The sequence below is a fragment of the Callospermophilus lateralis genome, chromosome 9 (genome assembly GCF_048772815.1).
Source record: "Callospermophilus lateralis isolate mCalLat2 chromosome 9, mCalLat2.hap1, whole genome shotgun sequence".
NCBI lineage: Eukaryota > Metazoa > Chordata > Mammalia > Rodentia > Sciuridae > Callospermophilus > Callospermophilus lateralis.
The window spans coordinates 23,462,129-23,475,529 of record NC_135313.1 but is presented as its reverse complement, the minus strand read 5'-3'; the positions used below and the strand labels follow the sequence as shown (position 1 = coordinate 23,475,529).

At 37.9% G+C, this 13,401-nt stretch overlaps 1 protein-coding gene across 1 annotated transcript; it reads left to right on the top strand.

The window, feature by feature from the left end:
- The first annotated feature begins 12,948 nt into the window (after nucleotides 1-12,948).
- Nucleotides 12,949-13,176, top strand: LOC143642144 (ubiquitin). The gene has a single exon (XM_077110285.1). The coding sequence runs from the start codon at nucleotides 12,949-12,951 to the stop codon at nucleotides 13,174-13,176; it is 228 nt and encodes a 75-aa protein (XP_076966400.1).
- The last annotated feature ends 225 nt before the right edge of the window (nucleotides 13,177-13,401 follow it).

Below are 13,401 nucleotides of genomic sequence, written 5' to 3'. Positions count from 1 at the left end.
ATCATCCATTTATTCAACAGTAAGGAAAAGCCTAACCTGAACAACAGCAGAGGAACTGATACACAGTAATGAATGAAAGCGAAAAAGTGTCTGCGACTCAGTGTCCATGATTTTACCCTGGAAGAATATACTTGATCCAGGCTTCCTGTTTCACAATTATAAATGAAAATTCTATGGGATTTTGGACTAAATATATTGAATTTGAAGTTCTGACATTAGTTGATAAGCGTGTCTCAAAGACAGAAATACCTACATGATTTTATGTTTTAACGAATTCTGTTATACTTTCATCGTAGACACATATAATACAATAAGAATAACATTGCAATGAACCAGGGCTAAAGTCTCAGTGCTTCTTTAGATGAAAAATGCAAGAGGCTTACAAAATAACCACCGTCTGTTAGGGATTGTATTTAGTTGTTAACACAATCTAAAATGCAACCAAAACAGAGGTTAACCTTTCCTCAGGAAAAACAGGTCTAGTGCATGCGTTGCTTTTTCACAATGTTACTGATGTCCCACACAACTAATTTTTCTTCTTGACTGTGCTTCTTGTGTGGCTTGAATCTTCATGATTGTAGAATGATTCCTGTCATTCTGGTGAGCACATCTATGATCAAAGCAGAAGGAAGGCACTGCTTTTTTTAATTACCTCCAAAGTCCTTTCCAATGACTTGTACTTCTCATTCCTTGGCTGCACCTATCTGCAAAGGAAACCTACACAGTACACTCTTTGAGTGGGGGGGGGGGGTCTATTACCATCATGAATGATACCAAATTCTGTTATTAAGACATAATGGGACAATGGATATTGGGTGGGTCACCAGCAGACATTGCCATAATCATAGAAGTACCACCCAGCTCCGGAATTTGGTGACTGTAACTCTACAGGTGTCCTTTGGTCATGCAGTTTAGAGTCCAAAAATCTCTCCCAGAAACTCCATTCCTTGTGAACTTCCTATCACATTCTTCCTTATTTTCTTTTCCTCTACTTTTCCAGTTCTGCCCTTCCACCTATTCTTCCTGGTGCATCACAAAGGAAAAGAAATTGGGTAGGAAGAAAGGAAGGAAATTGGCAACAACATCATCCCCGGAAAAAGGAAGTCACTGGCTGGAATTATCTTGTACCATATTAATGGTATGGAGAAACACATAAGAAGTATCGTATCTTTAGAGAGAAACTCAAGAATTATCAGATATCATTAGTAAGGACAAAGTTCCAATGGACCCTCCAACAAGAGTTCAGGGCCAGCTCATACCAGCACCCATAAAACAGATTAGCACAACTGTAAGCCATAAATCATCCAAGACACACAAAGGTAACAAGAGTATTTTGAACCATTGTCCAGTTCTTGATGTTGAATTTGGCAATCACAAAATCAAATGAAACAAATCTAAAAGGAAGTTGTACGGAATTTTTCCTATTGTCCAAGAATTAGCAATGACTCACACTTGAAAGCAATAAATTCTATGTACTCCACAGTCTAAAGGAGCAATTGGCAGTGAGCTATTGGGTTCCAGGAACCTCCACAGAGACCTTACTAGGAAAGAAAAGAATCAGCCTTATGAAAATCAACTATTGACTTGTTTCCCCTTACCAAGTCAATAATATGTAAGGAGTGATGGAGAAAGGAACTGAGAAGTGAAGTCTTGGTAGAAGAGGAACCCTTAACAATGGGAGAACGCATAAAGTTCTCCAACTGAAACCTTGCTGGAGATCCTCCTGGGGCTGCGTGATGGTGGTGAGGAGTGTGAGAAGGGAGTTCTTGGAAGAGAAGTCAGATTTCCAAATTTATGAGGTGTATATCTCCCCAGACACTGGCACTCCATCTGCTCTGGAGATTTCTGAAGAGAGAGTAGCTTGCTGGAATAGCCTAGAGGAGAACAAGAAGGACTATGACACAGGGTACCTGTGAATAAAGTGGGGTAATCCTGAACCTCATTCCATTTTTCTGCAACTCTTAAGAGAATAGCAGCTCCCACCATTGCCTGTCAATTGAAGAATGGGGAAAACTGGAGCCTATGGACCAAGTTTTCTTCTACACTTTTGAGTATTTTTCTAGATTTTTCTAATATTCTTCACCTTTCTTCTTCTCTTTCACGTTACCTCTGGTATATTTGTAAAATGGGGTTATAATACATGTTTGGGTTGACTATTAGATAACCCAGCATGACTTGCTTCAACATTTTACTTCACAGATGTAAAACTTGCCCCAAAACGTGTCTATTATTTTAACTAACCCCACTTAACCTAGACCATTACTCTCTTTCACTCAGAGTTCTCTGATAGCCTCCAGGCAAACTTTCTACTTGCAGTCTTGCTCTCTGTCCCACACCTCCTGTCCATGGTATAAAAGAAGTAATTTCATTACAACATAAAATGCATCCTCACCTTGCTTTATGATGCCCAGAATGATCTGGCTGCTGCCTCCCCTTCTATCCACATCTCCTTGACCAAATGGCCCACGGAAGAACCCCTAACTCTTCTTATCTCATTCTCCCCTCCCCATTATGTTCCAGCCACAGTTTTCTCAAATCACTGTCATATGTGAAAGTCTTTCTTACTTCAGAGTCTTTGTCCAAGTCTGTTTCTTCCATCCCTCTCTCTCTTCATGATTGATTCTCCTCCTTTGTGTCTTAGATCACCCAATCTAAAGTTAACTTCTCCTGTTATATCGTTTTCTTCTACAACATCATGGTAATAGTGTGTGGGGGGAGATGCTTTTATTACTGATCACAATTTTAAGTTGATTATTAAAATATATGCTTACTTACTCTGCTTTTATTTCTCATCCCCTATCAATGTTGAATTTCAGGGTGCTGAGGATTTGAAAGCACAGGAAAGAGGAACAGTGATGGAGGAAGGTGCCTGCAAGGAGGTGCTGGGGAAAGGGAAGAGGGGGATTTTAAGGGATTCCTACTGATAACTTCTATCTCTTTGGTGAAGAGATATATAATAAACTATGAAATATATTAAAATATTAAATAAAAGGAGCATCAAAATAGTAAAGCACAGGACTTCAGAAGAAGGAAGAAGGTCAATAAGAGATTCTGAAGCAAAACAGAGAAGACAACTGATTAGGGATATTCAAAATAGATTTATAGCACAATGAGATCAAGTCTTCATTTTGATATCCATTTGGTGTACTGACTTCCAACTCAGTTCCCAGCATTATACTTATTTCCAGCCTTCAAAGATAAATAGGCACCAACTTATTAAAAATCCTCTGAATTTGAATTAGAAGAGCATCCCATATAGGAGGCAAACAACCAGCCAACTCACTTTGCTCTTTTTGTATGTGGTCAGAAATAAGACTCTGGTCATAGAACTTCCTTGCTCGGGGAAGACTCTTGCAGTTCATGAAAGGGCTTATTGTATGGAATCCACAAATCCCGCATTTTATGAGCTTATGAAGATTTTACAAAACATCCCCATTCCTCATTTATAGACCTGACTCTTCCACAATTTCCACAGGGCACTAGAGTCCCTATTGTATGCCATTCTCAGGTGAGGAACAACAGATTATTCTGCGATTTCCTAAAATAGGTATTGAGCCTAAGCTATCAGAGCAATATTCATTTTATAAAAATAAAGAAAATGCTGTGCATTATTTTTTATATTTTAAAAAAGTTAAGAACAGTAACAGAAGCCCTCCTATGATCCACTTACCACTTTTTCTATTTAAACAGTATCATCTTTGCCACGGCTCAGGTTAACATCCAGATTCCTGAGTAAGTCAACTCATTCCTACAACTAAGACCATATAGAGCCTGACTGGAATTCTCCCTTCCCTCCTTTTCTCCTTTGCAGATCCTTCTATTTATGTTAAGCCCAAAGCCCTGAATTTTTGAGATTCTAAACAGAACAGTTCCAATCATCTAAAAATTCGAGGCTATCTAAATTACTTGATATATATTTTAATAATTAAGTCTTAAACTGATGGTCCTGAATTTAAAAGAGAAACCCCCAAATCCCACAAAACCACAAACCCCATATAAACAACTAAAATACACTATCCCTTAAAAATTTAAGCCTGGAAGTATCTAGGTAATAATCTCAGACTGAGATTTTAAAATAAAGTTTGTGAGAATGAAAGAAACTAATGTTTAAAAAAAGGATACATTCAGATCTTTTTGGCTAAAAGTTCAAGAAATATTAGACTTATATTATTAATTTGATAATTATTTGATAATCAAAAGTTATCAAAACTCATCAGAAAGGCCACACCAATACTCGGAAATAACTGGGACTCGGTTGACTCAGATGGCTTATTCCATCTCTCAGGAATGCAAGTCGTTAATGGTAGCATAAGAGATGAGGTGATCTACCCATAAACACAGGGCTCTGATTCAGCCTGAATGTTAGTGATTTTAATGCCAGACACATCCACTTTCAGCTGGAGGGTATTTGTTGAGAGCTGCCGTGGAGAATGCCCACACTTAGAAAAAAATGCACACCCTTAGCAACCACTAATGAATAAAATACAAACCCACCAACCAAGATTTGGAAATTAAAAAAAAATGTTTTGGTATTTCAAAGTAATTTCAGGTATACAAACAAAAACAGAAGTAGAAAGACAGGTTGGCTTCTGTTGGCATCACCAAGCTATCCTTTCTTTGTGATCCTTGGGAATTCTGCCCAAATAAGCTCTTGGAGCTCAAATAGCATTTTTTTTTTTTAAATTCTTGGACTGTCTTCTTCACAGTGTGCAAACGGTATTTAGCAGTGGGATTTTCTCAGATTGGAGGATTGAAACCTATGTCATGCCAACTGGAATTTGTCTGTGTAAAGAACATATCCACCATGAGAAACATTCAGGAAAATGAGAAACCAGCGGCAGGTTGGAGTGTTCCCAGTGGTTCTCACCACATCCACCTGCTCATCCCACCCTGGACGTTGACACAAATAACTGACTATTTCACAGAGATATCAGAGACTGAGGTTGAAGGAAGGCTGAGGGAAAGCATCTGCATTAAATGACCCACAGACGTCCTGCCTTCCATGTCCATATCCACTACTGAGAACACCTATCACAGAGGCAGTGAGTGGGTAAGTCATATAACCAGTTTCAAGAGTCTTGTTCCCTATTGGTAAAGCAGGGATTCAAATGTTTGCCTCTCCATAACTCATTTAGCATGTGCTGAGCATTGAGTATATGCCAAGAGTTAGTGCACATCATGCCAAACACAATCCCTATTTTCAGGCAGCCTATTTGTTTGGAGAAGAAAAACAACCAGACATACCAACAATGTGTAACTACTTGATAAAAACAAAATTGCCATAAATAAAAAGTATGAATAGAAAAAAAAAGTAAAAGGAAGATTCAACTTAATTGAGGCGGTCAAAGAATATCTCCTTAGGGAATGAGATTTAAGCAAGGCGGGTGGGAAGGGAGGGGGTGGAAAAAACATTCCAGAACAAGAGGATAACATGTGCAAAGGCCCGAAGGCAAGGAGGAGTTTGATGTGGTCCAAGCACAGCAAGGCTCATGTGGCTAAGCTGAGGGGAAAGTGGCAAGAGATAAGGCTCATGATGTTATTACAAGAATTAAAGGAGAAATGTGTGCGAACATGCTTTTCAGAGTACAAAGCCTATAGCACTGTGAGAACTGACACAGTCAGTGTATCAGGTGTACTTTCCTCAGTAAAAGCCAATCAAAAGGGAGAAAAAAAAAGACACTTGAATATAGATTTTACTTCTATTCCACCCTTTTAAAATCAATTACTTCTCTCATCTTTGTCATCAACTAAAGCATAAGACAATTTTCAATTTGCACTGATGCCAGGCTTAAAACAAGACCTCATTATCCCTCCTTCATATACCAAACTGAGCTTTTTAAAAGCCAGAAAGCAGTATGACTAAAGCTCTTTTATGTCTGAGCAACAGAAAGCAGAGGACCTTAAATATCTAGAATTCCACTGTATTTCCAAATATAAAATTCCATATTTTCTGTGACACATAGAAAAAAATGACTCTGTGATTCCCCGAGGATCATGCAGATGAAAGAATAGGGAAAAGTTAGATTCCCTCTACTCAACTGTTTCATTCTCCTCTCCCACTCATTTTCCAGTGGAATTTAGAAAATGGAATGTGGGAGGAAGAATGATGGGGCTCTCTTCCAACAAATGCACTCACTCATTAATTCATTTATTCAATAAGCAAATATTTACTGAGTGCCTATAATCCCCGTTGATGTTAAATATGGGGTTTCCAGAGGCTGATATTTATTATATTGATTTAGTTTCTCAACTATGCACGGGAATCAAGAACCTGGGGAAAATCCCCATTTAAGTTATCATCTTGTCTCTTTTATGTAAATATATTGTTAACCCATTAGGATGATTTGGATTTCAATTTCCTGGACAAGGGCCCAGAAATTGGTTATTTGGCATCAAGAAGGCTTAAAAACCAAGGGTCAAGAATGGAGGGGCATGGGGAAAGAGAAAAGAGAGATCAGAGTCTTCTGGTGTGGGGGTGTAGGGGGCATTGATGTGCACACAGGGTACACTGGTGACAGTATATGCAGACAGTGTAGGTGGATGTGAGCTCACTTTTCTCTGAAGAGCGCATCAGGAGACAGCTTTGCTTGGAAGAGATTTTCAAACCAAAGTCATCAATAAAGCTTGTGCCTAGTTCAATAAGTGCTGTCTCCAGACCATTTTGTCTTCTGTTTCCTAAACACTGAATACCTTGGGAAAACCAAGCTGACAGTGATGAATAGCAAGATATTAGGCAATTGTTGCAATGAGACACAGAATGAAAGGGGTGCTTCTGAAAAGTTCCACATCAGGAAGGATACAGAGTGAAGTAGAAAGGAATTACATTAATGCAGCTGAGGGGGGATGGGGAATGGGGTGCTGTTCCTGGAGGAAGACTATGGAATCATTTGGGAATGTTTATCTACAGATGATAAAGCAGACATTTGATTGCACCATCTAGAAGCGAACATGCAACACAGAGATTTCGAGTAGTTAATTCACCACAGAGAAACTTACCAGTTCTATATACCTATGGTACTAGTATTAGTGGGGTGAAGGAAATTGTTAGACCCAGACCGAATCAGTTATTTTTGTTATTGCTGTCGTTCTGATTTTTCCAGAAAGAGAAGCAAACAATACAGTGAAGCATAAAAACTAGTAAAAACTGATAAAGAGAAATCTCAAGAGCTAAGCTAGCTAGAAGTTTACTCTTCAGAAGGAAACAACTTCATATTTCATATAATATCAAGGAAAAAAGAAGTCGTAGGAATACAGAGAACAGATAAAAAAAATTAAAGGAGACACAAAAAGTCTATTACAAATAAATGTCTCATATTTTACAGAACTCCTTTCCTGAACACAATGAGAATACAACAGGAAATTTAAAAGAAACATGAGCTCTTATCCTGATTTCTCTCTGGCTTTGTCACTTTCAGAATGTCAATTATCCATTACTCTCCTTTTGGCTATTCAAACATTTTAAAAGGTGCTGGGAAGGACTTGATTACAGTCATTTCACTGTCCGATCCAAATGATAATTTTGGTTATTTAAAATTAGCTTAAAAATGAGATTAGATGTTCCCTGAAAACAACTACCACTATAACTACCTCTTGTGCCAAAAATGCTTTCAATAAGATTTACTAAGTCAGTGTTAAAATAAGGTTAAATCAATGTGAAAAGTCCCAAATCCTCCTCACCAGCAGCAGGAAACTGACACTGTCTGCCTCCTTTGGACACATATTAAATATCTGTCTAATTGGACAAGCCAACTGCTAGTAAACAAGATCCACTTATAGAAGTAGCAATATTTAAAAGGGCAAACTTCTTCAGATTTAAAGATTCTTTTTTTATCTCATGAGCTAATAATAGACTTAAGGAATCACTTTCAGACATGTCCATAGGACAGTTTCTTTTCTGGTGCTGGGGATTGAACTCAGGGCTTTGCACATGCTAGGCAAGCTCTGTACCGCTGGCCCACATCCCAGCCTCTATGAGGTAGTTTCCAGTAGTGAGTGTGAGCTGTGGGTTGTGGTAGAAGAAAAATCGTTTATGAATGTATGTATAAATGATATACCCTTCGGTCGTAGACAATATTAAGCATTCAACTTTGCTAAAGGCATCTATTAGCCAGATATATTTAGAGAACAAAGAGTAACTGTGTTGACAAATTCACCCCAATCCTTGAATTACTCATTCAGCTCATCTCTTAATAGTGATTGATTAACTGTGAAATATATCGCTGAGCTCTTTCATCAAAACCTGACTTTTCCAATCAAAAAGCATATTGTCAATCCCCAGTTACAAGCTTTATTTTTCCTGATTTCAACTATCTTAATATTCTCTTAATTGGGCTTTCTTCCTCCAAACTATCTCTGCTGAATCCACTCTCCACAGTGGCAGGCTATCTATCTTCCTAAAAAATAAACCTAATTAAAGATTTTTTTTTTCCATCCCAATGATGCTAGAGGATAAAATTCAACTCCTCAGTGTAACAGTTACACACCTTCCTACCACAGGTGTCCCCGCCTGCCTCACACTCTCACTACCATTTGAGAATCCTGCCATTCAACCCTCTGGAACACCACATTTGCTTCCAAATGGTTGAGCATTCCCTTTGACTGAAATGTCCTTCTCCTCACTTGCACCTATAAAACCCTACTCCTCCTTCACAAACAAAACCTTTGTACCACCTCTCCTATCCTCAGAAGCTTTAAAACATTTCCTTGTGTACATTTTGTCTTTAAATGTTTGGAATTTTTTTTCTTGTTGGAGGAAAGGCAAGGTAAAGCTTTATTTTCAATGTGTCATATAACAAGAAGCTGCAAAACACCCTTCTGGATACTTCACTTAAGACATATTAGGTTGGTTTTTTACATTTCTTCTATCGATCCTCTGTCTCCCTGGGAGGCTCTCTGATGCTTGAGGTTAAATTCATCCTTTCTGTGTCAACTCCAGTGCTTGTACAAGATTAGGTATTTTTTGGATTGTATTGAACTACAGTATAAGAAATATTTGTTGGATTGTACTGAGGTGAAAAACATGTGCATTGGCAACATGGCCAATTGAACCTAATCCATAGTCATAGGAGGCTACAAGAGAGCAGCTGTTGATGACCATTCTGTCCAATGCTGTTTTTTTTTCCCCTTTTAACCAAGGATTGAACCAAGAGATGATTAACCACTGAGCCATATTCTCAGCCCTTTTTTATATTTTATTTTGAGACTGAGTCTCACTAAGTTGCCTAGAGCCTTGCTAAATTGATGAGGTTGCCTTTGAATTTGTGATCTTCCTGCCTCAGCCTCCCAAGCCACAATGATAATGGTTTTTAAACTTTTTTCTCCCTTCCCTCCTATTTCTTTCTTAAAGTATCACAATTTTGTTTTCAACATAGAATTTATTCAAAAGTCCAAGGTGCAGAACAGAAAAGCATCATTCATGTTAACACTGGGGGAGCCCGTGCATGTGTTTCCATCTCCTTTAAAGAACAGTTTTAAATACACTTTACAGATATTAAAAACTATGGGGAAAGAATATATACATCCAAAATTGTAATATCCAGACTTACACTCTGTCTAGTTTTATCAGAAGCAGACACTGAACATTGTGAACTGTCAAGTGGAATCCGTTATTGGATTGCAGCTTCTCAGATAATTTCTAATAACAACCAATCTCTGATGTGCTTATTTTTAAAGCTCTTCTGGAGAATTATTTGCTTAAAAGCAATATACTGCAATGTTTCTGTATCCAATACTGTCATGCTAGCTTTTTGACAACTTAGGCTCCCTACTGTCTCCTTATATTTAAATGGGGGCAACAATTGTACCTACTTCCTAGGATTTTGGTACAGATTCAATAAAATAATACAAGTATGAGCTTAGAACAGCTACAACATGTAGAAAATGTTCAGTTAAGCTGGGGTTTGTAAAGGTTCATGATGAGGAAGTCAAATGAAGAGCACCACAGGGGCTACTATTGGATTCAGTGCTTTCCAAATGAAAAATGTAGTGTATCCACTGAGGTGGTAAATATTTGCATGCTGCCTAATGTTTTCATTGTTCACTTTGCCAACCTAAGGAAATTGACAACTGGTTTAATTATTCTCCTCCTTTAAAGTAAAATATCTGATGATAATTTAAAAAATCCAACACACATATGCACATATTTACAGGGTTTCTAATCAACATAAATTGCTAAGTAACAACATAATTATCCATATATTCACTAGATGCTTTGTTTTCTGGTCATGCAGGTTTCTGTCAGGGGACATGACGCTTTCTTTAGATACAGATGTTCTGCATATTCCTTAGAACTAACTGAGTCACTTTTCTTCACTCCAAAAGCAATACCTAGTACTCAGTGGAACAAAAGTCCACCAAGGAAAGTCCACCAGGGAATGTGAAAAGAGAGCCCAAAGCAGGCAGAAGAGAAACTGTATTCCAGGTGGTTAATCAGAAAATAAAATAGACTGTCATTGTGAGGCCAAACACAGGAGTGTCTTAGAACTTCCTCTTATATCGTTTCACTAGACCGGGAAAGCAAAGTGCAACTTGGATGAAAAATAAAAATAAACAAAGTGAAATAATTAGACAGTGAACACCAGTGCTTCATCTGTGATGCTTCTGAAGAGCTGAACTGTCCTTTCTGTCTTCAATTACTAGATGTCTGCAGAGGCTCAGCACAGCCCTGGGATGGTAGGGAAACTTTAAAAGGTTACTTTGCTGGGGGTACTTTTGGGTGATTCAATCAATTGTGGACCAAGCTCAGAATCAGGATAAGGAAAGCTCTCTTCTAACAGAAATTAAAACAGCTAGAGACTTAAACACCTATTAGAGAAGCCCACCAACCAACGATGCTCAAATTAAAAAATGCAAATGAGTTGCCTCAGCAGTTTACAAAAATGTATAATTCAATGTGAAATAAAGAAGGTGACTGTATTTTAAATGTTTGACACTTGAGAACTTTTAGATTCCCACCTCTACTTAACATTGGGCAATCAAATTTAGAGAGCTCACATATGCCAATAATTCTTTTGACACTGCAGGGAATTTCAGATGTCTCAAATCTCTCTCTCTTGCTTCTATCTTTTCCCTCATTTACTCTACTGTTACTATAATGACTCAACATCCTTTTCTCTTGTTTTTGCATGGACCAAACCGGATGCCTTTTCTCTCCTTGGAGAATCCTGCCATTTACTCTCTACATTTTATTTCATATATATTATTGATACATATATGTACCCTTCATCTCAACATCTACAAATTTCTGAGCTGGGGTGCTCAGCATCCAGAAGAGGATTCTAGGTACCCACACCTAACACTTGGACAGATGCCAGTGATCCTAATTCAGTAAATGATGTGGTGAACATTGGGCTCACTACCACTACCTGCATTCTAAACAAGTATCCCAGGTTTAACTATTGCAAGTGATTGACAAACTACTTAAATCTTCTTTGTAATGCTTTTCTAATTTTCAACATAAATTGCATTACTGCCTTCGCTGTTCTACATAGCTGCATTTGATGTTCCAATACAGTTTAATGACCCTCTTTCTTCATCATTCATCAGTCCTCATGCAGTTCTTCCACCAAATATCCCCTAAATACATGAAAATAAGAACACTGGAAAGAATCACAATGTGCATTACCCTGGGCTTACTTCCCTAAAGATGTACTGTTTATCCCTTGTGGTATATGTTCATGGACATCTCTTCAATTTGGATTCCATGAAAACACAATTATCTGAGGCTTCATAAACCAACAAAGTGAATTTAGAAGACCAAGGGATTGAAATAATAGAAATATGGAAAAGGGCACCTTGGCGGGACTTGACTGAATCATCTGATGACTATGGGATCAGGGTCACCCGCCACCACCACCACTACCACTGCAATAGTGATCAAATGACCTTTTGGTATGAACTTATTTTCTAGGATCTATGGGAATGTAGAAAAGTCCATAAAATCTCATCTTTATCCATTACTAAGAAATGTACTACATATACAATTTAATATAGACATTTTAAGGAATCTAATGGAATAAGCAGAGATAGATGCTGTTCAGAAGTCATCTCAAACCCATGTGCCCACAAAATTTTCCAGGAAAGATTGATTGGTATCCTAGTTAGCAGGCAGCTATACTTCAGTAAGAGAGAGTAGAATGTTCCTCACCAGATTGTGATTTTCATTGCATCATACTTTGAAATATGTCCATGTACAATACAAAGGGTATGTGCACTGACAATTGCAAAGACCCAAAATCTCATAGGCAGTCATTGAAAATTTTGTGCCACAGAAGCATAGCTGACTAATGGGCAATGCCTCCACACTTGTTAAGTAATGAGATTAGAAATAGTAATTTTTTAAAATAAATTTTTGCCTGTTACTAAAGCAGTCTCAAACACCAAAGATACACAATACAGTATTTTATTTGGACCCAATGGACTGTTAATTGCCTGTCATCTCTTACAAAAATCAAGTCATCTTGAAAAGATGTCCAGAGAATGTATCATTTAAAGAGAGATTGAACTTGATATGTCACAAAAGGTTTGACATGCTTTATCTTGCTCAAAGACTATATTCTAATTACACATGTGTTAAAGAGATTTCATAAGTACCCACAAGGATTATTGTTTCCAATGTCTACAGAGACAGAAAGACATTTTGGAAACTACCCTTATAGGGGAAGGGTTTTCATGTGTAAGAAATATGTAAAGTAAGTGATACCCACATGAAATTTTTAGGAAAATAAATGGGATAATGTTTTATGTTTGTTTATTGTTTTGACATTTTGTTTTGTTTAGAACCAAGTCCTATTCAAAGCAGGAATAGGTCCTGTCTGATGGAAATAAACTTTTATATATAAAAGCTTTGGGTTCAGTCCCGAGTGGTTTTGTGGAGTGTCCCTGTTCTGCTTTACTGCTGGATCGGGGTGACTGGTGTTTGGCGGCCTCTTCGAGTTCAATAAAGTCAAAATGCAGATCTTTGGGAAGACCCTGACTGGCAAGACTATCACCCTGGAGGTGGAGCCCAGTGACATCATTGAGAATGTGAAGGCCAAGATCCAGGATAAAGAAGGCATTCCTCCTGACCAGCAGAGGCTCATTTTTGCAGGCAAGCAGCTGAAAGATGGCCGCAGTCTTTCTGACTACAACATGCAGAAAGAGCCCACCCTGGTCCTTCGTCTGAGGGGTGGCTGTTAATTCTTCTGTCTGCATTCATGGTGCGCAGTGGTAGTATTATGCTGCACATAGCCATCTGCTCCAATATAAGTTTAGAAATTACCAGTTTCAGTAATAGCTGAACCTGTCCAAAATGTTAATAAAGTTTTGTTGCATGGTAGAAAAAAAAAAAAAGCTTTGGTGTTTTAGAACTTAGGATCCAAAACAAAAATAAATAAATAAAATGAATCTTAAAAATAAGCCCCC

What these genes read in the sequence shown, in the direction of transcription:
- LOC143642144 (XM_077110285.1), top strand. Translation starts at nt 12,949, where the DNA reads ATGCAGATCTTTGGGAAGACCCTGACTGGCAAGACTATCACCCTGGAG.